We start from the raw sequence: 26,318 nt of genomic DNA, 5'->3' as shown, positions 1-26,318 counted from the left end.
TGTGAGTAAACTAGTCTGAAGTGTATTTTCTGTTTTTAAATCTATCACGAAGAAACAAGGCTCTGTCCCTTTGGGGGAGGGAAGAATGCATTCAGACATATCCTTTAGAAATTTTAACATTCTGGTAAAGCTTATGATGCTGTAAAAATCTTCTTGATACTTAGATCTAAGTTTTTAAGCTTGTACTATATTAAAATTAACTATTTTATCTCTTTCAAGTAATGCTGTTGACTCAGATTTTTGTTTAATGATGTAGTTCTTCAAGTTTATAGCAAATGCAGAAATAAATTACATCTTTTCTGCGCACTGTTTTTGCCACTCTAAGTGTAGGAATGGTTATCAAAATGTCGCTGCAATTTTTGAATGTGCATCATGTATAATTATGAAAATACGCTCCTTTTAAAGCTTGATTCTTAAACACCTTCTTTCTTTTAGCTGTCTGGAATTGTTTGCGGGTTTGTTCCTGCCTTCAGATACTTGGTGTGCACCATTGAATATAAAATTTAGTTACTGCACACACATGTTCAAGCATGGTAGCTGACACTGTAAGGTACACAGTTCGTGTTTGAAACCCTCCCTCACATTCCCAGAGGTCATCACCTCCACAGTACTCCTGTCCCTTCCACCCTGATTGAGAGCCAACCCCAAGGTTAATGCATTGACTAACCAAAAGCACTAATTCAAAGGTAATAGAAAAAGAGACTGGGATTATATATATTGTTTTTTTCTAATTTAATGAACAAAGTACTCATGTTTTCATTTTTAATAGCCCCAGTTCAGCAAACCGTTTTGCCCAATTTTAGATGCTTTCCTGAATTGGAGCTTGTTTGCATAAATATTGTTTTCTTAGGCTTGCATAATTACAAAATACCAAACACTTAAAAATTCCACCAGAAACCCTTTAATCTGTAATCCGTGACTTCTCATAGTTGTAAATTGTGTAGTTAACTATTTTCAAGTAACTGTAATATCATTTTAGGATCTAAAAAGTCGGGCCCCTCTCTTTTGAGGTGCATTGTAACTTTTTTTAGCAGAAAATGTTACAGAAAACATTTAATGCAAGAACTGAAGTACGTATCTTACTTCAGTGAAAAGAAATGCATTACCAGGTGGCACATTAGTTTACTGCTCATCTATTTTTGGTGTCATGTATTCATAAACCAATATTGTTCAGTAATTTCTCCTGCATCTCCGCCTGTCAGTTTTTTCTTTTGTAATGCTGGGTTGACTGATGCAGGTTTGATACGGCACACCGTATCATGTTTTGGTACAGGTATGTTGCAATATATATATATATGTATTTTCTTTACTGAGACAGATAATTCTTTCTGTAAAACACATGTTGAGTAACCTTTTTTTTAAATTTGTAGTAATTGTTGGTATGTTTTTCTTCCATAGCTAGCAGGACTAGTAACTTGTTCTCATGATTTTGGATGTCTTCATGTTTCTCAGGAGTGAAGTTTTCAAAATCTTTTGTCCATGGGATTGTTACTGCAAAACCGTGTTAAGTTATTCTTGTCTCAAATATCAATATTAATTGCAGTGCTTTTACATCTTGTCTTGTTTCTAAGTTAATGCATCTTAAAACTGTTTTTATGCAGATGTGTTGCTAAATGATAATATGAAAGGCAGCATAGTTACAGCAGTTTCTTTTCCCCCAAACAGAGTGCAATAGAGTCTCTCTTTGGAGCATCATTAACTGGGATTGCCTATTCTCTCTTTGCTGGGCAACCTCTTACTATTTTGGGGAGCACCGGACCGGTTCTAGTATTTGAAAAAATATTATTTAAATTTTGCAGGTAAGTGATGTTTATATTAGCTTGATACACTTTCTGATTTCCTAGTCTGTTAGAATAGCTGTAATTGAAAGCAGATGTGTGTTAAAAGTGGCTGTCCATGAAGATGTAATGCAGCAGCAAGAGACTGAGATATGGATGTGGTTTGGCAAAGCTCTGAGGCACCGGTGAGCCTTAATAGGAAAATCAGTGATAAGAACTGGCTAGGACTTAAATAAAAGTTACGTTTTGACTGTGTGGAGATGTTGGCTTTGATTCTTCTGCAGGGATAAACAGGGATTGGTCTGCCCTCTAGGAGAAAGCATCTAGGTAGTTCTGGAAAGATTATCCCCATGATGCTTAGGTAGGTAGCTGCACCCGCAATTCTAGAAACACCTTGCAGTCTTGCTTTGCTTTTGTGGAAGGTAAGACAGAAAAGTTTCTGCTTCCTTCAGAACATTAAGGATGAGAAAAGTGGTGAATACCTATAGAGCTTGGCCTCAGTATCTGTTTTCAAATAGAGTATAGTATAGGTGACTTTTGGCTCAGTTAATACTTTTTGTTTCTTTTTTCACACAGGGATTATGATCTTTCCTACCTCTCCCTGCGAACTAGCATTGGTCTGTGGACTGCATTTTTATGCATAGTGCTTGTAGCCACAGATGCCAGCAGCCTTGTGTGTTACATCACTCGGTTTACAGAGGAAGCTTTTGCAGCGCTTATATGCATCATATTTATTTATGAGGCATTGGAAAAGCTTTTTCATTTGGGAGAAGTATATGCCTTCAATATGCACAATGATTTGGATAAACTGACTTTATATTCGTAAGTATCAAGTTTCTATCTGTTAGTAAAATACATAGGGAAAATGTTTATAGTGTAGAGCCATACTGTTTAGTAAACTGCAATGTGTGCCTCTCTGTGGAAGGGTAGGAGGAATGCTGGGGGTGGTATGGGCATGAGAAACCTCAGAAAAATTCTATTCAGGATGCTGTGGAATTGAATTTTCTGTGTTAGTTATGTGTGGTTGGAAGGGATGAGGGGCTGTGACAATGTCTGCTTTAATTGCAGTATTATTAAAGGTCAGCCTGGAGATTAAAGGTCAGAACAGGAGTTCTGCCTTGCTACTTCTAGAAATCATAATAGTTTATCCCACCTAGGTGAGGATTATTTCAAGTAGCTGAGGTATAAAGAGCTTCTGCAACTTTCACGTGCTATGAATACAGAGTTAACATCTTTAAACAGTGTTGCTTTCTATTGTAATTATGGGGAATACTTGACTTTTTAAAAATTATTTTTTGGGAGAGAGGAGAATAATAGAAAATACAATACAGCCATATTTTTTTTTCTTTCCTGACTTAAGTAGAACTATTAGTTTTATTCATCACAGTAGCTAGCAGTAAAACTATCAGTACAAAAATAATTTTATTTTATTTAAGGAATGCAATAAACAAGCTATTTAGGTGTATCTTTTTTACATTTGATTTATTTCTGTGGCAGTTGTATATTAACTACCTGTGGTGGGTTGACCTTGGCTGGATGCCAGGTGCCCACCAAGCAGTTCCATCACTTCCCTTCCTCAGCTGGACAGGGGAGAGAAAAATATGATGAAAGGCTTGTGGGTTGAGATAAGGACAGGGAGATCACTCAGCAATTACTGTCACAGGCAAAACAGACTTGACTTGCGGAAATTAATTTAATTTATTACCAATCAAATCAGAGTAGGATAATGAGAAATAAAACCCAAATCTTAAAACACCTTCCCCCCACCCCTCCCTGCTTCCTGGGCTCAACTTCGCTCCTGAATTCTCTACCTCCTCCCCCCGAGCGGCGCAGGGGGACGGGGAATGGGGATTGCGGTCAGTTCATCACACTTTGTTTCTGCCACTCTTCCTCTTCATGCTCTTCCCCTGCTCCAGCATGGGGTCCCTCCCACGGAAGACAGTCCTCCATGAACTTCTCCAACATGGGTCCTTCCCACAGGCTGCAGTTCTTCACAAACTGCTCCAGTGTGTGTCGCTTCCACAGGGTGCAGTCCTTCAGGAACAAACTGCTCCAGTATGGGTCCCCCAAGGGGTCACAAATCCTGCCAGCAAACCTGCTCCAGTGTAGGTTCTCTGCATAGGTCCACAGGTCCTGCCAGGACCCTGCTCCAGCGTGGGCTTCCCACAGGGTAACAGCCTTCTTTGGGCACATCCACTTGCTCTGGCGTGGGGTCCTCCACAGGCTGCAGGTGGATATCTGCTCCACCATGGACGTCCATGGGCTGCAGGGGGACAGCCTGCCTCACCATGGTCTTCACCATGGGCTGCGGGGGAATCTCGGCTTTGGTGCCCGGAGCATCTCCTTCCCCTTCTTCACTGACCTTGGTGTCTGCAGAGTTGTTTCTCTCACATATTCTCACTCCTCTCTCCCAGCTGCTGCTGTGCCAGTTTTTTCCCCTTCTTAAATATGTTATCAGAGAGGTGCTACCATTGTCACCAGTTGGCTCAGCCTTGGCCAGTGGTGGGTCCATCTTGGAGCCAGCTGGCATTGGCTCTATAGGACATGGGGGAAGCTTCTGGCATCTTCTCACAGAAGCCACCCTTGTAGCCCCGCTGCTACCAAAACCTTGCCACGCAAACCCAATACACTACCTTTTGGCATGCAGTTTTGCCACTTCTGAATGAAAGGAGTTTGCTTATATGGTGAAATCAGCATTGAATACTTTTTATACCATGTATCTTGACACTCTGTATTTTTTCGTTTTTGATGATAAGCTTAAATGCTACTTTATCTTTTGCTGCTTAGTGTGGAGTTTCCAAGCTTAGGGTTAGTTTCATGGAATATGATGAATTGGGTTACCAGCTCACACTTGCCAGGAGGAGGAGATCCTGCTAACTGTTGCTGAAAGGAACTGCTCATTTCACATAGTTTAAACCAAATCAAAAGCAAAGCTGTTCTTTGATTAATCAACAATACACAATTAACTGTCAATCAGTGATCCATACGTTCAGGATCAGTATTACAGCAGATAAACCACAATGCAAGACACTTAAATACTAGTCAGAACCTACGCTTTTTTAAATTGTCTTCTATTACTAATCCCCAAAAGTTCTAATTGCACCTGCACCAATATTTACCCTCCAGCCCCAGACATGTGGGTTACAATCACATACCATCTTTGAGGGGCTCAGGTTTCTCTGCTAGTGCTCCCCTCCTGTTGCAGATGTGCGTCCTTCGGCTTTATTTGTACCTGTGTGGTTCTCTATAGTCTGCTAAGTCACATGCTGGTGAGGGAGGCCCCTGCGAGGTCACGTCCATCCACCTGAGGTGGGAGTCCCTACTTGTTCACCTTGCAGTCAGTCCCTAGTTGGAAGGCAAACTACTCACCTTCCCACTGGCCGGCTGCTCTGCCTGACTGAGGCAGAGATCATGATGCACACAGGGTGACTTCTGGCAGGTTTTGACTATTGTGTTTCCACTCCAAGATCTCTCCTCACTTTTACAAACATTCATGCTTCTTAGGAATCATCCTGAAAGGAAGTACCTTTTTTTTTTCCCCAAAAGTCTTTTTGTAGTTCCTTTGTTACTGTTTAATCCAGGTGATGGTCATCATCTTCCTCTTCAACGTGATCAGTTTTGGGCAAACACCCTCTCGGACTGCTTCTTGTACTCCATTCACACATGGTGTTTACACTCACTTTCCTGTCTTAACAGCTGTTAAGACCAGGCCGTGTTGCCGGGAGTGGGCTGTGGGAGTACACTCACTTCCTAATTTCCCCATTTCTCCTAGCTGCTCATCCTTCTGTTTCAGTGGCTCTGGGACCTCACTGGACTCCTATGTGAGCATGTTAAATTCACTAATCTGGCAGAAACTGTACTGTAGGTCTGTTGGTCTTCTGACCCTTGCCACCTGATTGTGTCTTGTGACGCTAACATAGGCAGGCCATGAAGGTGGAGAGAGGAAGGTGTGACGTTTCCTTGGTTTAGCTCTGTGAGGTGTCGCACTTGTCTTTCAGGATATGCCACAGACTCCAGCTTTGGTTTGTCCTGTATTTTTTTTCTATCACAAAGCTGCAGGAGATCCAGCCTTTTACAATTGCATCCCTCCCATCCCCTCTCCCCTTTCTTTCTGTTTTGCCTCTGTTCCTCCAATGGGGTGCCGAAGAAGCATCTTCAGTTAAGTAAGCCAGAAGATGGTCTCAAATACTCTTACATTTCCTGTTTTTTCTTTCCTCTCCTGGGTTTCCACTTACCTACTTGGTGGCATCCTTTATCTTCATTGCATTTGTTGAGAAATTTGTCTGTCAGTCTTCCTTCGACATGCTTGTTCACATTACTGTCTTGACTGTCAACTAAAGATGCTTCCTTTTCATCTCATCATACTTATTGTTGCAGTTCCTTTCTCTTCTGATGGTTCTTAAGTTACTCTGTTCGCAACTACCTTATAGGAATTACTGCTTTCCAGTCTTCTCCTAAATCATCTTCTGTTTCCTTTTGCTTTAGGAATCAGTTATCAAGAGAAAGTATATTTATTTCTTATTTAAGTTCCCTAAACATCATGCTTCACAAATCTAGATATCTCTTGATTAATCTCATAGAAAAAGACTTGTTTCTTGCTTATTATATCTTTCTCTTCTATGTAAATGTTTACATTTTAAGCTTATGGATTGGTGTACTTGAATAGCTTTATTTGAAAACATCTCATTAAATCAACATTCAGTGTGTTGTGGGTTTTTTTTTACTGATGTGTACTTCTGTCAACCTGTCTGACAGAAAGAATTCGGCAGTTCACGTTTGCAAACCATTGTAGTAGGGAGGGGAATTGTTCAAAAGGTTGTTAAAAATGCATGTATGCAGTTGCTTTAAATCTGAGCAATTTATGTACTCAGGTCTTCAGTTAGCCCACTACATCCTCAAAAATGGTGTCCTAATTCAGGGTGACCAGTTTGGTAATGTGTAGATCAGAAGGCATGCCAAATGCAACATAAACGGCTAACTACGAAAGTTTTAGAAAAGACTCTGAAACGTCTAAAGGCTAATGATGTCTGGTTTGAAAAGGAGTTGCTGAAACTGTGTCATCTACACCAATTTTTTAAATGAAACGGTTTCAATCTCTGTTTTCTTTTATGTTGGTGTACAGTAGGGCTAATTGAAGTTTGAATCATTGTGGGATGTTATGCTGTATAGAAATCTAAAAACCTTAATTTGTACACAGTTATAGAAAACTATTTGTGCCAAGTTAGTCCAATTATGTAGAAATGTTTAGAAATAACACCATATATGTTAGTATAGGGTTGTTAGAAGTTGGTGTCATTTGGATTATCATCTTCATCTTTTTATTCACGATATGTAGAAGTCCACATATATTATCTATTTAATTTTATTTTTCAGGTGTCATTCTATTTAAAAACTGGCAGATCAATCGTATAGTTAAGTCAACATCTTGCCTGCTTCTAATTCTTTAAAATGCGTAGTTTAGGGGGTTTTGTCCAATCTGTTAAACCTCCTGAGCAGTCACTACTTGGATTCTTCTTTTCTCCCACCCCCGCTCCCCCAATAATCCTAGTTCATGTCATGTAAGGAGGAGTCTGGTACTCTGCTTCTTTGATAGAAGGTTGGGCTAAATTCTGGTTTCAGCTCTTCAGGATTTTTGAAATTGCTGCAAATCATTGCATTTTGGCACAGGCGGCTTAAAAGCATGTAAATTATTTTTTTCTTTCCCTTCAGATGTGTGTGTTCTGAGCCTGAGAAACCCAGCAATGAAACTTTGCAGGTGTGGAGGAGTATGAATAAGTCTGTGGAAAATATAGCATGGAGTAACCTTACAGTTTCTGTGAGTATCTAAAAGCTCTGTGTGTGTATGTATGTATAAAAATAAATACCCACACAGTACCAGTCTTGATGAATGTTTTTCATCTGGTTTCTTTCTTGATTTGAACATGGACTGTTTTCTTTAAAACAGTATTTTTGAACTGTTTTATTCTTCCCCTAATGCTTTAAACAGTCATTGTAGTGGTTTGGATGAATGAGTCCATGGCAGTAAATGCTAATATCATAAATGTCTGCTTGAAGTAGCCACTTTAATCCTGCTAGGCAGAACAGTCGTCTTTCTGAAGTGCAGATGCATATGATGAGGTGAATAAACAGGAGATTGCTTTCTTCAGTTTCCTGGGAAGGATGAACAAGTATTTTTAAGAAGATGTGAAGATGGAATCTGCAGTTAAAATATGGTAGCAAACACATTTCATTGGTTTGTTAGGCATTGGTATAAAACTACAATAGAATCAAAGAAACTATCTAAGTATTGATTGGAAGAAAAGAATTATTTGGAAAACGGAAGGTTAAAAGAAAAAGGGAAGAGCTGTGTGAAGGAATAGGCTTGAAAGCATTCCCTTCTGACTGGATTATTTCATAACAATATCTAATTTTGTGGATAGGTGAAGAGGAAGAAAGTTACCGTGTGGAAGTGATAATGAAGGCTTTTAGGAAGAACTGTTTTTGCTGATTAGTAGTTCCTTGTCTGCATTCAGTTGCCTAAATACAGCTGTCTACAGCTGCTTTGCATACCCTGGCATCTGGTTTCCACCTACATCCTGAATGATTTGGATCTGCTATAGACTTTGTGTTGCATTTGCTAGCTGCATGTACCTACTTTGGCCATCTTAGGCTATCTAAAATGGCAGTAGATAGCCGTATATGGGCTCTCCTTGTGTGTGAGCCCAGATGTTCATACTGAAAGTAGAAAGTGTTTTGCACCGCAAAAATACTATGAAAAAACCTCAGTGCTTTACTTGAGCTTTAGCTGTGGTGTTTTCTATGTACCACCAATGGCTCCTAGTCTACCATAATCACCTAGGGTGGCAGTTTCTCTTGAACTTAGTTTTTATATTTATTTTATATTTATTTATTTTATTTACCTTTTGATTCTCTTAAGCATCTTCAGTCTTCCCAGAGAGACAGAACTGATCCAGAATTTGGTAGTGCTAAAGTAGATTGTTAATGGGGAGAATTTTTGTCATGAGTTAAATTTTTGATAAATTAACCTGTTTAAAGACTAGGTTGTGGCAGTGCTGCTTCCAACTATTTGATTTATTGGCTTGTTGTTTCCTTGTACTTCATGTGTCTACTTTAATTCTTTGCTTTGTGTTTCAGTGAGCCTTTTGGATAGGGTCATCTGGCTTTGTTTTCTTTCTTATTAAAACTCATTATTTATGATGCTTTTCTACTTTACTAGAAATTCTTTTTCTTACAGTTGGATTAATCTAATTTTGTAAGAGCGTTTTTTCCTTAACTGTATCAGGACAAAACGAAGTCAAGATTAAAGCGGTGGGAGAAACTGAGATTTTTTTTTGTTTGTTTGTTTGTCAGCTTGAAAGTTGATGTTGGATAGCCTGCTTTTCCTGGGCGTAGTCCTCAGTCTTTATTTATGCATTCAATCTTGTGATGCTTTGAGAAATAGAATAGAAATTAAGTGAATGTAAAGAAGTAATTTCTTGGGCACCTCCCTGCATTTTGGCATCCTGAAATACTCAGTGATGGATACTGTGGCTCCTCTGGAACAGACAGCACACATTTTTGGCATTTCAGGATGAGGTAGTGATGAAAGAAAGAACCCCCTTTTTGGGATTGTGGAAGTTCTCAGATGTGTTTTGTATTGCAAGGCTACAAGTTAGGTTGAATGTACTAAATGAATAAAACTTAGAAATTTAATGAGTTTTTCTCTTTGCAGGAATGTTTAGAATTTCATGGTGTGTTTCGTGGATCAGCTTGTGGCCATCATGGACCATATATTCCAGATGTTCTCTTCTGGTCTGTCATATTATTCTTTACAACATTTTTCCTCTCCTCTTTCCTTAAGCAATTCAAGACCAAACGCTATTTCCCAACTAAGGTAATTCTGATTAGAGACTATTGTAATCTTGTGATAAATACATTAGCATAACTTAATGGAATTGAATTTTTTATTTTGCTTCAGAACTTTTTATTGAGAGATTTCTTTTAAGACAGAAAAAGAAATTAAAACCAGAACATTAGCTAATAATTCTGAAAATGAAGACATTGGAGTATATAAATAGGCTGCTGAAATTTCAGTGCTTACTCTCTACTTTCCTGTAGTTAAAACAAGATGTTCTAAACATTAGAAGACTTAAGCAGTCTCTCTCCACATATTACTGGGTATTGCCAGGTATCATTTGGAGAGATAATATTGCTGCTGTTTTCCTCACCTAGCTGTACAGAACAATTGATTGCTTTCCCCAAACTGCTGATGTATGAAGGGTTCTGAGTGGTTCCTCAGGGGATTACTGTTTCTAATAGAGGCTAATATAATGTTTATCCTTGGACTGATTTACACAACTTACTTCTGCTAGCCAAAATAAAGTGGTTAGATCTCTAAACCTCAGCTCATTCCTACAGTGTTTTCCTAATGTTTAATAAAGTCACCTTTGATAACCTGAATCTGTTGCAAAGTATCCCCCTCCTATCTATTAAAACATCAAATGGATGCATATTGATTTCAGAACAATTCAGTGATGTTACTGAATTAAGCTACAAGAGATTAGCTCTGATGACCAGCCTCCCAGTAGTGTTGAGAGGACAGGAAGATGAGGAAGGAGTTATTTTAAGTAATTTGCTGCTTGCAGTAGATAATTTAAAATGAGATAATTGGATGAACAGTTGTACCTTCTGCAACTTCATGCTATGCTGGCAGGCAGCTTAAATTTTAAAATAAAAAGAGAAAAGATATATAATGTTCAGTGGTGTAGTATAATATAAACAGACTCCACTATTCATAGGGGAGAGAATTGTCTTTCTATATGTGCAGATTATGACGATGAAAAAGCAAGAGTTAAAACAAGTCTTTTCTTTATAGGTGCGTTCTACCATCAGTGACTTTGCAGTATTTCTGACCATAGTTATCATGGTTTTGATTGACTATCTTGTAGGAGTACCTTCTCCTAAGCTTCATGTTCCAGAGAAATTTGAAGTAAGTCATAAAACCTTTAAAAAAAACTTAACTTTTTAAATGCTTGCAGTTTCATAGACAATAGAACAATGGAATTGTATAGAAACATATATATCTCTTTTACTTACGATGTAGTTGATGAAGTAATCTCCCTTTTCTGTTTTGGATGTATGTCTCATCTGACAGAAGAGACTATGCTTCATATTATAATATCACTGAAAATGAAGCATTCTTTTGTGCAAATGTGCAGAAATGAAGGAATGGAACGGATTTTTTTTTTTAAATTTTTCCATATAAATGACACATTCACATGTAACAGCTAAATCAGTCATTTAGTCAAAGCTATTGGGGGGGAAAAAAATCTAAACACATATTCAAGAGACTGTCGATCTATTCATTGCAGCTGTTTGTAGCAATAAAATCTGCATTTTATCTTAGTAATTTAATTCTTAGTGTTGATGTTTGTTTTTTCAGCCCACCCGAAAAGACCGAGGGTGGTTCATAGATCCTCTTGGAAGCAATCCTTGGTGGACACTCTTGATAGCTGCTGTTCCTGCTTTACTCTGTACCATTCTCATTTTCATGGATCAACAAATAACAGCTGTTATTATAAACAGGAAAGAGCATAAGCTGAAGGTAAAAATCATTTTTACAAAACTAATGTTGTGTAAGTCAAGTTCATTTTAAATCAGATTCATTCTGCAAGGCTGTGAAACATTACCAACAGCTACTAAATAAATGTATATTGATTAATAAAGAACAAATATAATTTTGTGGACACACTGAAAGTATCTAACTTTTGTAGTTATCTGTTACTTACCAGCTAAGTTATAAATATGGTATCATTTAAATAGAAAGTTTATCAAATTATTTGTTCGCTTAATTTTACAGAAAGGCTGTGGTTATCATCTTGATCTGCTTATGGTTGGTGTTATGTTGGGGATATGTTCTATCATGGGCTTACCATGGTTTGTTGCTGCAACTGTCCTGTCTATAAGTCATGTTAATAGCCTGAAAGTTGAATCTGAATGCTCAGCACCAGGAGAGCAACCAAAGTTTTTGGGAATCCGGGAACAGCGTGTGACAGGATTGATGATTTTTGTCCTGATGGGGCTGTCAGTGTTCATGACCTCTGTGTTAAAGGTAAAAGACATTTTTTTCCAAAATATTTGTATTTTCTTTGCACTTTTGATTTTGATATTGTGATTCAGCATTTCATAATGTTAGGAAGTTTTATTATGTTAAGTAAAATATGCCTGGACTCAAATTGCCTTTGTAACAACAGGTGTTAGTTGAACAGAAACGATGGGGGGGAGATGTAAGAAAATGAAATCTGAGCAAGCTAGAAATGTAGTGAGTAGTGAAGAAAGCAACCTTTGTCCATGTTACCTGATCTTCTTGCAAGCTATTTTTTGGTTTCTCGAGTCCATGTCACCTAAAATAGTTTTTCTGTAGTTTTTATGTTAGTGCATAAATGGAGAGAGAAAAGAAGTGTGATAAAGATATAAAATTACTTGAGCGGAAGTAATATAGCAGAAGAAACAGAAACATCTCATTTAAAAAGTGATCATCAGAAGTGACATTCACTTCTGATGCTTATCTTCAGCTTATTAAACTTCCTTTGATGTTTAAAGTGTCAAGATTATCATATGCATCATCACAGTGTAATACAGATTTTGCCGGTCATATTGTGGTCTCAGTTCATATTTTGTCTCTTAATTTATATCCATAGTGCCCTTCAGAAGACTTTATTGGAAGAAAACCAGTTAGTGCAGTTAGGGTTTTGTTCTGATTTGAGTAAAATCCAATCAGCTTCTGCTTTCTTGTTTCAAATCCAATAGTTAAAAGGAAAAATGAAAAACCTGTCTTTTTGTTGCCAAAATGGCAGATACAGCATAAATTGCATAATTGCTAATACCTTTAAAGAACTTTATAAAAGTCTGTTTAAGGACAGATGACAAGTCATTTTGCAAAAAGGTAGCTTCTAGTGGCTGTTTAGGTTTAGATAATGGGAAGAAATAAACCTATAGACACGCAGCTATATTTTAGTAATTAGAGCTACAAATTATGAATTCTTAATAGTTGACCGTTTGTATGTGTTAAAGAATGTCAAGGTCTGAAAACAATAATGCAGTAGCAGTTATTAAAAATGAGTATTCAGATTTGCCAATCTTTGGTTGAAAAGCTACCAAGAGCTCAGCTGTATAATGCAAATGATCAGAATCAGAAATATTGAAATAGATTTATTGTTGCTCAAAAGCAAAAGGTAAAGGTGCTGATTGGTGAAGCTAGATGTTTACCCCACATTTTAACAGCTGATTCTTGGGAACTAATACTTTTATTTTTTTATGGAACCAAGGGTAAAAGGAATGGAATTACTACTATTTGCATTTATGAAATGTTTTTCTTCAATGTGAATGGCTGTTATTGTGTAAAAGAAGGAAGGAGAACAAAGCCTTGAATCTGTAGCTTACTCTGCTTTTGTTCCGTGTATGGATTTATACTGATTTAATGCAGTAGAAGTTAACATAAATGAAATACTAGCATGTCAAATTATAGAGCTTACAGTGAAGACACTAGCATAGTTTTGTTCCACACTATTTAAGTTTCAGTAAAGGCTTTTGTTCAGGCTTGATAGCAGCAGTTTTTATTAAGATTTTGAATTGTATCTTGGCTGTTCTTTACTCAGGAGTTTCTTGAATTCAGGAGCAAAGAAAGCTTTGCTTCCTTTGTGTAGGCTGCAAAGGTTTGATGCAAGTGCCACTGAAATCAGTGGATAACTTCATTATCTTAGTAAGCTTTAAACTGATCTTATTGGAGCAAAATTTATCCCTGAATAATTCGCAGATTTCATAGCTCAGTAGGTATGGTGGGTTTTTTGTTTCATCTACTCCAGAAATGCAAGATTAGTGATCAAAAGTAAAACTTCATATGGTGATTTCATGAAGCTGCTAGTCTCAGTACAGTTCCTATCAGATAGCAACATAAAGCAGCATACTTAGCATTAATAGAAATCTTGGTTGCAACCTAAAAAATTGAATGACTGGGCAGTCAAGACTAAACTACTTTTTTAATCCTGGTGATAGCCTTGTTAGCTCTAGGGTTTTTTTGCTGTTGATGCATATATTTTCTCTATAAATAAAGAGCCCCAGCTTTTACAGATTTCACTTAAGTAAAATATAAAGTAAAAAATAACTTGGTCCATGTCTTTCAGTAATACAGACTGCTATGTTATGCCATGTTGATTCCACAAGTAACTGTGTGGGTGTGTTTTCCTCCCCAGTTTATTCCAATGCCAGTTTTGTATGGTGTCTTTCTTTACATGGGAGTATCTTCATTAAAAGGCATTCAGGTAAAGTCTGATTTTAATGAGCAATTTGCTTTTATTTAACAGGAAAACCGTAGTGCATTACTTTGGGAGCAACAATAAAGTTAGTCCATATTGTCTGAATAGTATGTAGGATAATTTCCTGAGTGTCATGTTCAGATACTTGTTCTTACCGTGTTGTGCCTTCACTTCTCAGTTCTTTTGGATTTATTCTTTCAGTAGTGTAGCTGAGCAACAAATTTTCTGAAATATTCTGAAATTTTGTAGTAGTAATGAGAGGCGGGGAAAAAAAAAATCCAACAAAACAGTCCCCAGCTCCACCCCTTCAATGTTCAGTGCCCTTCATCAGTATTTTATTTGGGATTAACTTACGTTTCTGGAGTCCCCTAAAAATGTTTATTTCCTTCCGGAGAGGAAGAAAATAATTAACTGAAGGTTGATTTTCTTTTTCAATGCAGTTTTTTGACCGTATAAAACTGTTTGGGATGCCTGCCAAACATCAACCTGATCTGATTTATCTACGTTATGTGCCACTCTGGAAGGTCCATATCTTTACAGTTGTTCAGCTCACTTGTCTAGTTCTGTTGTGGGTGATAAAAGCCTCTGCAGCTGCTGTTGTTTTCCCTATGATGGTAAGGTATCTGTTTTACAAGTTAATAATTTTGCAAGAGTGCGTGCATCATCCCGCATCCCTTTAAGAGTGTATTTGCTGCCTTAAGAAAGAAGGGAGTAAGAAAGAAAGAACCTGTAGTACAAGTTGTTCACTTTTAAGCACAGGGACTTTTCAGTTCCTGAAAATAAGCGATTCAGTTGTGAATAGCTATTGAAAACGGCAATTATTTAACTTTGTGGTAAGATAAAATTAGTACTACAAAAAAGGGCTTCACTTAAAGATTCTGAATGTACTAGAAGTGTGTGTGCATTTTTGTTCGTTTAAATAGTTTAATCTAAATGATTCCATTTCTGGTTCCCTTAAGGTTCTAGCGTTAGTGTTCATTCGCAAGCTGATGGATTTATGTTTCACCAAAAGAGAGCTTAGCTGGCTTGATGATCTTATGCCAGAAAGTAAAAAGAAGAAAGAAGATGACAAAAAGAAAAAAGAGAAAGCGGTAAGTGTGAAAACAATTGAACTAAGAATGTTGTAAATTACTAGAAAATACTCAATGACACTTAAAAGAATTTTAAGTGGCCTGGACATATGACCTTATATACCAAATATACATTTTGAAATTCTTTACTAATGAGATTTAATGCTAGAGGAACTATTACTGGCAATTAAGTTAAGGAAAAATCACTGTTTCGATGATGCTGTTATGAATATGACTCTTATTTGTGATTAAAATTAGCAAGCAAAGTTGAAGGAAGCGGTTTTTAGCACAAAATATTGTTTGCTTTTGTCTTTCATCAGGCTAGAAAGTGGTTGTGGATGGGAGAGAAAAGCAGTGGAGTAGGGATCTTTAGACTGCTTAAATTAATCACAAAACTGTTCATCGTATCAGGACATTTTGCTTTGTGCATGTTTGCAGAGCTGTAGTTAAAACCAACTGCTAGTTACCAATAATATAGTAATACAGCTTGTATAACTTCTCCGTGAAGTCTTATCTAACTGTACACCAGCTAGCTGAATTCCTTACAAAACTTATTACACCCTCCTTCCCCACTCCCCCATGCCCCCTACCTGGATAAAACACTTCTTAGATGAAAGGTCTTAAACTGTATCTCCTGCATTCAACTCCAGTACCTACAGGGAAATGCCCCTTGCCCCTATGAAAATTAACTGTCAGCATGAGACACTTGTTGATTTCTGCTGCATGAGTAATTTTATAAATGTTTTACTTGGAATTTACAGGAAGCAGAGAGAATGCTTCAGACAGGGGACAATGAAAGTGTACACCTTGCATATGGAGAAGCAAATTTGGATTTTCCTGTAAAAACCCTAAAATACAGGTATAATAAAATGTTGGTCTTTAAAGATTTTTTTGTATCACATGCTGTAATTTGCTTTATATTAAGTTGGTGGTGTATGAGTTGAATTAATTTTTTTTTCCCCAAGCTTGTAACTCAGCCATGATTAGGAAATATGAAGGTGTATCTCATGGTGCTATAGTAGCATTTTTATGTTGCATTGTTCTTTAAAACTGCATCTTAATTACAAATTTACGTGACCATCTTGAACAGATCATATGACTCAGTTTCGACCAGCTGTACTCAAGGTGAAGAAGCTTCCTTGGTCAGTTTTTGTGGAATACTTGTGTGTTACTGTGCATGAAATACTGAATATTAAGCAACTAATAGCATCAGTTGAGCCGTGTGTTTACCAGCCACTTGGATTTTTCAGAAGAAGTCTAAGTGTGCAGATCTTTGATGGTTTATTTAAGTGACGGCTAAAGTCTATGATTTCTGTGATATAAAAAAACTTTTTAGAGGTGGCCATTTTACTTTAAAATGTCATTTTCTGAAAGTAAATGTGAGGACAGGGTTACTGGTTCTCTTCCAGAAAAGGCAGTGCTGGAATTTCACTGATGGAAAGTTCCTTCAGCACTGGAAGGCGTTTTGTGTCAGTATTTATCTCCCTTACTCTGGGGATGTATTCAGCTTAGTTGTCAGGTATTCTATAACTGTTCAATGCACCTGGAAGATGACAGATAAACAGCTTGCCAGCTTTTTTTGCCTCACTAATACTAAGGGTTCCTATGTGAAAAATCAGCTTTCCTACGGATCTAGGGTAGTGTCAGCTCTACCCTGATCTGAGTTGGGAACAGGCAGATTTTTGGATTAGACAGATGTTCCTGCTGAGTGTTACTGTCTACTCTAAGTGGAGTCATAAGTAGACTTTAGCAACTGAAATGAAAATGCTAAAACTTTTCTAAAAATCATTTGAGTTGCTAATTGCTCTCACAGTAGAACTATAACTTCATCAACTGTGTGCATGTGTTTTTACTATATATTTCACTGTCTTGCATCTTCTTGGGGATTCCTGAGGAAAAATGACTTTGAAAGATTTCTGTGCAATTTGAATTCTTACAGGTAACCTGGGGTAGATTCTGAAGCTTAAGTGTGGAACAGAACAGAAAACATATCTACAGACAACACTTAAGTCTGCTGTACTTATAAATATGTGGAGGGCAAAGGGGGAAATAAGTTTTGAAAGCTTACCATCTGTGAGGGTGGACTTACTTTCTGCAGGACTTGGGGGGATGGTGGCAAAAAACCCTTGAAAAATATCTAGTAAGGCTCTGTAGGAAAAAAATTAACTTGAAATCTGTCTAGATAATTGGGACTTCTAGGTTTTTACTAGTTTTAAATCTCAACTGACTTACCAGTTTCAAAATTTTATTAACATCTGCTCTTTTGCCCTTGATTATTTCCTGGAAACAACTTAAAATAATTCTGATTTATGAAAGCCTTAGCAGAACGGTGCAATTAATTTCATTATTTCTGAGCATGCAAAATAATCTTCTGAAGTTACAGGCAATTTAGAAATGAGATATCTCTGAAATATTCTCGATGTCTTAGTGGTATCTATGTGAAAAACTATTTTAAGATGCTGTGTAATTAAGACAGCACTAGTGAGTTAAATTTTCAAATTTTTGTTGAAATACATTTGTAACAGATGAACTCAACTTGTGGCTGCGTAAATATTGAAAGAAGGCACAACTGATGTAAATGATGAGTGACAATAAGTGTAATGGTGTTGCAAGGTATTGAATACTAACCAGAAAGTATGTTTGTTCTTTAGCGTTGATCCCTCAATTGTAAACATATCAGACGAAATGGCCAAAACTGCACAGTGGAAGGCTCTTGCCATGAGTACTGAGAATGCCAAAGTAACCAGAGCTAACCTGAGGTAGCTATAATTACTCATGCATTTTTCTAACTGTGGTCTTGTGTTTAGCAGCTAATGGCTGTACTTGTATTCCTTGAAATGTGTATCAAAAAAATGAGCATACGTGGTTTATAAATCTACATGGACTTCTTATTTTTGAGGAACTTCAATTTGAATTTAATTTTTGCTCTTCACTCTGAAGTTAAACAATTTCTATAAGGAATTCCAATTATTTTATTAAATGTATTATTACAATTTTAAAGTCACTCTTTATTGCTTAATACGATTGTATGCTACTCTGATGGGCTCAGGGTTTCTAAAAGCTTTACTAGAGTGTAAATGAGCATGAGAATTGTTTGATCCTGAACATTACAAATGCCAGTGGGAATAAAAGGTAAGTCCAGCACTTTAATTGTTGCTTTATGCTGCCCTAGGGTCTGCCCCTGGTTTTTGTGGGTGGGTTGGTTGGTTTGTTTGTTTTTCCCCAGCTCATTTTTAATCTCTAAAAATTAAATCTGGCTCAAATATTACCTTCACTGGACATGAAATATACTTGAATGAAGCACCGAACAGATTAGGATTGCTTGGTGCTATTGAACATTTCCTGTAAACTGACATGCCTCTTTCTCAGTGAGCTCCCCGTCAAACAAGAAAGTCTGTATGCAATGAATCGTTCTGCTATTTCATCTTAGTTTCTTCCCTGTCTGGCTGAATCTATCAAGGGGAACAAACCAAATCCTGGCTATTCATGTAGAATATCCCCAACTTCCTGAAAGGCTTGTAATTTATAGGGACTGGTATCTGTGGACTATTCCATCACAGTGCAGCTACTGCTTAGTAGTTTTTATGTAGGAAAGAGGGGAGAATTGGCCTGGTTGATTTGCAAAACTAAGTTTATGCAATCCTCCTGCCTCCACACACATCTTCTTTTAGTTGATCCCTTTCAGTCAAATCTCTCAAAGGAAGACAGGTTTCAGAGATACGAAATTGTCAAGTTTTGTGTAAAATTACATCTTGGTGGAAGAGTTGGTGGTGAGGGAGTATTCATACATAATCATCCACGCTATCAGGAACTGTTTAGCCTGCATCATGGGAACAGCAGTAGTGACTGCCCACTTAGCGCTTGTATACCATCTGTTTATTCAACATGTGTATTGCTCCAAACTAGGCATGGAAATGCGCTTTGTTTTGCCCAGACAGTAGGTCAACCAAGGGTGAAGAAGGAGACATGGGGAGAACTTAGAGGTATTGTAATAGGAAAAGCTGAAGAGACTCATTAGTGCAGGCGCCATTTTCAGTGAATCTTCAGCCGGTATTGTTTAAACATTTTTAAATGTTTAAATAAATGTTTTAAACATTCTTAAAACACTTTTTTAAAACTTGAGTTCCACACAAGCTAGACTGTCAGGAAGATAGATAACGGAGGCATTAGACAGACAACTGTATGTGTGTCAGTATACCCTAATATTTTAATTTGTTTTCTTTCATGCTAAGTTCTGAGAAACCTCTTACAGAATTTGTGGATGCTTCTGGTATGTTATCTGATAGTCATTGGGTATATAAGGCTTGAAGGGATACAGACCTGTATTTCTCTTTCCAGAACTAAAATTTTTAGATTTGCTTTTCAGGCAGTTGGAAGTTATTACAACTCCATCTTGTGCTTTCTTTTTTCCTGAGTAGATTAAGTTAGTATAGAATTATATGCAGCACTAGTGAATTAGGCTTCTGACCAGTTTGCCATGTTTTGTTTTTTTTTTTTTTTTTACTCAGGTTGTATTCAGTATTCCATCTATATTTTTATATTTTGCTATAAGACACTTTCCTTTGATTCTGTAACATGCCGCACTTGAGATTAGTGTGGTAAAAACTGCGTGTTGGCAGGGAACTTGCTAAAACTACAAATTGAAAATAAAAAACACTGGTGCCGGAAACTAGCTCTTTGAAGAGGCAATCTGATATTGCATGAATCTGGAAAATGTTAGAAGGGAGGACTTCCTTGAGCCTTAACTCAATTAATTGGTTGTGGTTTTGAGGTATTTGCTACCCTTTTTTATATAATGGGTGCTGGAGAGATGTAGAGATGTCACCACTGCTTGATCAAAAGTAATTCCCAGTAAATTTTCCATCTCAGTTCTGTTAAGGTTTTTCTGTGTAACAGTCTTCATCTGATAGCATGGACAGATGTTTAGTTCTGTAGGCACTGCTGTTTTCAGATTTATAGGTTTCAAATAGGATGCAGTTTGAAGCAAGCAATGTCTTTTGGAATTCCAGATGACATGTTATGTGGGTTGGCATTACTCCTTAAAAATCTCACATTTTTTAAAAAATTATTTTTTAGATTTGTTTGTCTTTCCCGAACTGATCCAGATTGCTTTTTCTTTCTAACTCCACCATCTCTCATATTTTATAGACTCTGCGGAGTCCAGGCATACTTCCCTGGAATCCCAGAATGTTTCTCTTTGCATGAATTTTTAATACTTTTTTCCTTAAAGAGCAACTCCACAGATGTGTTTTCTCTTCTGAAATTCATGCCTAGAGAATCTTCCCTCTCATGCTCTTCCAATTTCTCTTCTACTACCTGTAATTACCTTGGGGTGTTCCTTTCTGTCCTTGGCTAAGCCACTATTCAATGGCTGTGTCCCTAAGAGGGTCAGTTGTTCAGGTGCCAGCCTGTTGCCTTTAGGGTCTTCCATTTGAATGGACACTTATGCAGATTTCTAACTGTCCTCTGCTGTTGTAACAAGTGTGGTTCCCCATTTTGAAAAGACTGAAATGTTTTCCCAGTCTTATATTGCGATCAAAATTGTTTCCCGGCCCAATCATTAAGTGGTACTAATAATACTGCTTGTTGTGTATTTTTGAGTATTTTTAACTAGACAGTTTTGTGGGTTTTGTTTTTGTTTTCTTTTTTTCCCAAAAGATGTTTTGCAAAGCAATTTCCCGTCAATAGAATCAATAAAAGCACTGGGACTGGAAATTGTATTTATAGATGAGATCTTGGTGATTTCTCTCTTTAAGCTTGTACTATTCCTGTGAATAGTATTTAACAATTACGAGAATGTAATAGGAATGCATCATCATGAAAGTATCCTTACACAAATACTTTCAATGTTCATTCTTAAGTATAAAATATTTGAAAGTTAACCTTTACTAAAGTGAACCAAACCTTACATTTTCCTCTTTGCTTTCAAACAGCCCTGAAAAACCAGAAAGTGTGAAAATCAGTGTGGAAGATTCACCTGTTGTGAAATACGTGGATGCTGAAACATCTTTATAGAACTGAATCCAGGGGAATTGTGTGTATTTGTGTGTGTATATATATCACTGCAGGACATTATACCATTGAAGTGTGATTTCCAATTTAAGGAGCGACATGTATTTAATTCTGCCATTGTTTAGGGCACTGTAGATATGCTTGCATAATGAGAAGATTTTCCTGCATTTAAGATGCGTGGTAATCACACTTCAGCTATTTATTTTATTGGAAATTTTATTTTCATTTTTTAAATAGGAAGATTGTAATGAATGCATATTATTTTCAATAATCAATATGTGCATAAAAGTTAAATGGGCTTTTGCTGACGATTACTGGTCCACATTGCTTAAAAATTTTGCAATACCTCTGTTTATAATGTGCGCTACAAAAGTTTGTTTTCCATGCAGGCAATTACTGCTTGTTTTTGCAGGGTATACTTTTTTGTGATTTCACAGAACAAATGTTAATGTGCTGTTGACAAGAACTACTGTGGTTTATGTCTCCACTACATGTTGGTGTTTTCTGGATTTTTGTCTCTCCTATTCTGCAGAAGTGGGCTAGGGCCCTAAGTCAGGTGGTTAGCTGATCCTTAAAATATATATAAATACCCTGTTCTGATGCTTTTTTTTAATTCCCTCTTGATTTTTCATTATTGTCCAGTAGCAGTATGAGTGCAGTTACTGTAGTTACAGTCCCAAGTCAGTGTTTGCCATTCTGGACACTCCATGTTTACACAATATAAATTGGATTTACAGGCAGCAATTTGGTCTATAGGAAGTTATACATACTTACCACACTAGTACTTTTGAATTCTTTTGTTCCTGTTTTTACTTAGATTTTTTTCCATTGACTTTCAGAGTCTGATTTACTCAGCTCTAAGACTGAAACTTTAGAATATTTCATGTCCTCATCAAATATGTTTCTTGCTTAATTAATTTTTAAATTTACTGTGTATTTGATTAAATTAGCTGTAGTTTAATTCTATAATAGGTTTATAATCAGTATTATTTTATAGATTACAAATTGCTTGCGGTATTTGTGTGTACAGTTCTGATCTCCATTGTAAAGGGCATATATGATAGCACACCAACTTATTTTTAAACATTTTATTTATTTTAATTAGTATAAATTTTTATCATGTAAGATGAATTAAAAAAGTAAATATTCATTTATTAAAGTAAATGGGATTTTGGGGGCTCACTGCTAAAGGTGCAGTCAGTGCATTTATTGTACTTACATTTTCAAGTTCTAGCGTTTAGCATTATAATATTAGAAATAACGAGAATTTTATGTATAAATGAAAATCTGGATCACTTACCTGCGCAGTTTCCATTGTTAATATTTTTTTTGCCTTACGCCTTAGGTTTTTTGGCTTTTATTTCAGAAACGATCTCTTTACATTCTGAATTGCTACCAGCCCCTTCTGGATGTATTACAATGGCTTTATTTAGAATCTGTGCTCATTTAAAATTAGAAGATGCTGTTTGCTTAATTCTGCTTTTGGCAAAGTTGGGAGTTTTACCACGGACTATGTGGTAAAATTCTCAACAACTGCAAAAGGAGCTGATTCTGGAGGAGGGCAGAGTTCATCTGAAAATACCACTTGAGAGTGGAATTTTGGTGCGCTTCAGCCAAGTATCACTTGGAGAGAAGATAATTGTATATTACAAAAATAAAGCAATCAGTGGGAATAAATAGAAACATTTAAAAATAGCATTGAAGTTACATGGACTGTTACCGTTCTCTTTAATGTAATTAAATAATGTTTTTTTTTTTTCTTCCCTTTTCTTTTTTAATTTGGCTGAATTCCGAGAAGACAGTTTAAAGAAAGTAAACCATAGTGTACAGTAACATGAATAATGCTAGCCAAACTGTCATAACAAAGGCTCCGGGTCAGTGGCAAAGCGAGGTCTGCATTACCGATTTGATTAATACTGTGTGATGACCTGTATACATGTTCCTTTATTCTTAGGTAGTAGTGTAGCTTGTGCCTTAGCTTGAGTATGTGCTCTTTCAGAAAATACCCATGTTCTTTCTGTAGTCAAACTGAGATACAGTAAAACTATAGCAGATGATTTCCCAAAACTTTCTGCATTATTTAAAAAAAAAAAAAAAGTACACATCTGTATGTCAGTTGTTGACTACTAAGTACGTCTTGCTGTATCAAAGAGGGAAGATACTTTGGGCAGTTTACATAGCGTTACCCACAATACATGACTTGTACTAATCATCCCAGTAGTATTTTACACTTCATGTTCGCAGTCCTACAACGATTTCCAAAGACCCAAAAAATTATTATAAACTTCTTAGATTTTTAACTCTTTAATGCTGGAAATCAGGGTTCCCTGTTACTGCACATCTTCTATCTGGCTTCTACTTCAGAAGGGTTAAGTTTTGGCCAATATTACAGGAAGTGGGTATTTTTCTAGTAAAGTTGAAAGGAAACAAAACCAAAGCCCCACAAGTCTAATCACAGTATTTATTTAATTTTAATTGTGTAGATATTTTAATCAGTGCTAGAAATACTATGACTTGCAAAGCAGTTTACAGTGACCTTTAGTTCCAGTGTTCATGGTCAGTAGCATGTTACGCTTGCACTTTTTCCCTATATGAATAGAAGATTTGGTATTAAGTGCATAAAACCCCATTGATAATCTATGGTTAAGTGATTCGCTGCTCATTTTACACCTTCTCTGCTTTAAAATCACACATAGTAGTAAAGTAAAATGGCTAAGGATGTAGTTTACTGTATGTAGATATATGTTTTGCCTTAACGGGTGCAAAAGAGCAGTGATAATTGCTGTGCACTGATTTTCTTTTTCATAGGGGTTAAGCCCTGTAAAAACTACGCCAATGTATTTCCATTCCAACAGTTAGAGGAAAATAAACAGCCCTGCACTTTTATTAGATGCCTTGGTTTCCTGGAATGGAGCTTAGTGCTACTGTGTATCTGGCTGCAGAGCCGCCTCAGGAAGTCCCTCATTTTTCTTTTTTTCTTTTTCCCTTTTTCTAATTTATTTATAAATATGAATGTTTACATAAAATGTAGGTCTTAATTTTGACCACTCCATTTAAATTATCATCTAAAATATTTCACTTAAAATGCAGCCTTGTGTTTAAATTATATTCTACAAAACTCAGTATTTTCATATGTGCTACAATGACACACTTTTCATTCTGTTTACATATGCCCCAGTTAATGATACTTTCTTCCTAGATTAATTTTGCAGCTGTAACATAAGGTTATTCAGGGAAATGTTCCAAATTGCCAAGTTTGTCATCATAAAACCTGTTGGGGTAGAATTTGGTGCCCTAGTGGGGGTTCTTCAGCCAAATGCCTTGGCCATTTTTTCTACATTTAATGAAAGTTCTCCCATAACTGAACCATTTGCTTCACCTGCGTCTCTGTTTTTATATGGTAGCTTCCTAATTTGAGCCCTTTGTAAAGGCAGGTTTGACAGGCTGTAAAATATATTTGTTAACAAATAGCTGTCATGTTGCAGAGCCTGCACCATTTTAAAGGGTTGTCTTGTACATATGTTCTGTAAATCGTAAGATAAATGGTTCATGATTTTCAGCTCACAAATGTAGTCTGTTAGATGAGCACCACAATGATTTTAGTTTTCTTTTTGCTTTATACGATTAGTAATGTTTTAATTACTCATCTAGGTCAAATCCATTATCAAATACAGTACAAATGTGTGAAATACTTTGTTTATACCAACAGTAATTTATTTTATGGCAAATTTTAAGACTAGAGGCACACAGATTTGAGTCAGCGTAAAAGTAGTGCTATAAATAAAGCAAATCGCTTAGTAATTTTAAGTTGATTTTATTTTGTAACATTTTTAGTGAAAACTTACAGGACTTTGTAGTTGCCATTGAAATTATTCTAAAGACACTTTTCATATTGAATTTAGTATCTGTTGACATTTATTTGGAAAAATGAATGAGTTTGAAAATCAATACTTTTCTAAATGATTTTATTGGCAAGACATGTCACTTGTAATATTTCTCTTTCTATTGTTGCTGATACTCCTGTGCAAAGGTGTCTTCCAGGGTTCAGCATCTGTAGCTGAACTGCAATTTTGATTTTAATGCTGATTATTTGAAATGTGGTTACATACTGTATGGTTCGAATTTTTTTATGACTGCTTTTCTAATTACAATGATGTTTTCTTACTTTATAACAAAATCCAAAGCAAATGAAAACATTATTCCAAATGTAGAATTCTGTAGTTTATACAGAAAACACAACTTTCAGACTTGTCCTTTATGTGAAAGATCCAGCCTTTGTTGTTTTACTTACTGCTAGAATAAAATTATCTTTTGTAATGTTTCAGAAAGTTGGTAAAAGCAATAAAAATCTCCTGAATTATATTACGGCTTTTTCTCTCTCAGGGGGGCGGGGGGCGCTCCCCGCGGTGCGGGAGGAGCGGCGGTGCGGGGCGCTCCCCCTGGCGGCTCGGCACCGCGGGAGCGAGGGCCCGGCCTGTCCGCGGCGGCCCTCCCCCGGGGCTGGCGTCCCTGTGCGCGTGGCAACGGCCACCGGCGTCGGTGGTCGCTAGGGTGCCCGGGCGCCGCAGAGTCGGGCGGCTTGCGATTGGCCGGCGCGCCGGGCTCTTTTCGAAGAGGATGGGAGGCGATTGGCCGCGGGGTGGGGTTCGGGTCCCGCCGGGCGGAGCGTCTCCCTAGCCAGACGTGGAGCGGAGACTGCGCGAGGGCGAGCGCGCCTCGCGACGTGAGTGGGACGGGGGCGGAGGGGCACGCGCGGCGTGAGCCGCCTTAACGGAAACTGCCCGGCGCGTGCAGCCCCCTCAGGGGGACCGCGGGGCGGGCTGGGCGGGAGGGGAGCGCCCCTGGCCTCCGCTGCGGGGGGCGGCTGTTAGCCCGCTCCCCAAGGCCGGCCTCTGAGAAGGGCTTGCAGCGCCTGGCTGCCGCCCCTGGCACATAGCCCCGCGCGCGGCCCGCGGGGACGAAGAAGGCCACAAAACTGGGCTGCTGTCTTCTCAGCGTGTCACGGTTTTGTCACAGAGTTACCGGATGATCCATACTCTAGCCAGGGTATAATTAAGTCATGGGAGGTAAAGGTTTCAAACTTGATGTTGAAAAAGTCAGAAGATAATGTTAGCATTTAGGAACGTCTGTAAACACGCAGCTTGGTATAAAACACTTAAAAAAAA

At 37.4% G+C, this 26,318-nt stretch overlaps 1 protein-coding gene across 6 annotated transcripts in view; it reads left to right on the top strand.

Annotated features, from left to right (window-relative positions):
• The window catches only part of SLC4A7 (solute carrier family 4 member 7), a 73,111-nt gene extending 47,596 nt beyond the window's left edge, over window positions 1-25,515 (top strand). For 5 of the 6 annotated variants that reach the window (XM_059818314.1, XM_059818313.1, XM_059818310.1 and 2 more), the window contains 13 exons: window positions 1,666-1,799; window positions 2,355-2,600; window positions 7,488-7,593; window positions 9,490-9,651; window positions 10,633-10,746; window positions 11,200-11,361; window positions 11,617-11,868; window positions 14,009-14,077; window positions 14,512-14,685; window positions 15,031-15,162; window positions 15,903-16,000; window positions 17,793-17,900; window positions 21,075-25,515. In XM_059818314.1, coding sequence (XP_059674297.1) covers window positions 1,666-1,799; window positions 2,355-2,600; window positions 7,488-7,593; window positions 9,490-9,651; window positions 10,633-10,746; window positions 11,200-11,361; window positions 11,617-11,868; window positions 14,009-14,077; window positions 14,512-14,685; window positions 15,031-15,162; window positions 15,903-16,000; window positions 17,793-17,900; window positions 21,075-21,156 — 1,839 coding nt within the window. In that variant the 3' untranslated portion in view covers window positions 21,157-25,515. The remainder of the gene's footprint in view (window positions 1-1,665; window positions 1,800-2,354; window positions 2,601-7,487; window positions 7,594-9,489; window positions 9,652-10,632; window positions 10,747-11,199; window positions 11,362-11,616; window positions 11,869-14,008; window positions 14,078-14,511; window positions 14,686-15,030; window positions 15,163-15,902; window positions 16,001-17,792; window positions 17,901-21,074) is intronic. The other variant, XM_059818315.1, reaches the window with a different exon arrangement.
• The last annotated feature ends 803 nt before the right edge of the window (window positions 25,516-26,318 follow it).

Source organism: Gavia stellata, chromosome 6 (genome assembly GCF_030936135.1).
Source record: "Gavia stellata isolate bGavSte3 chromosome 6, bGavSte3.hap2, whole genome shotgun sequence".
In the NCBI taxonomy this organism is placed as follows: domain Eukaryota; kingdom Metazoa; phylum Chordata; class Aves; order Gaviiformes; family Gaviidae; genus Gavia; species Gavia stellata.
Note: the sequence above shows the minus strand (reverse complement) of the source record. Positions and strands in the feature narration are given on the sequence as shown.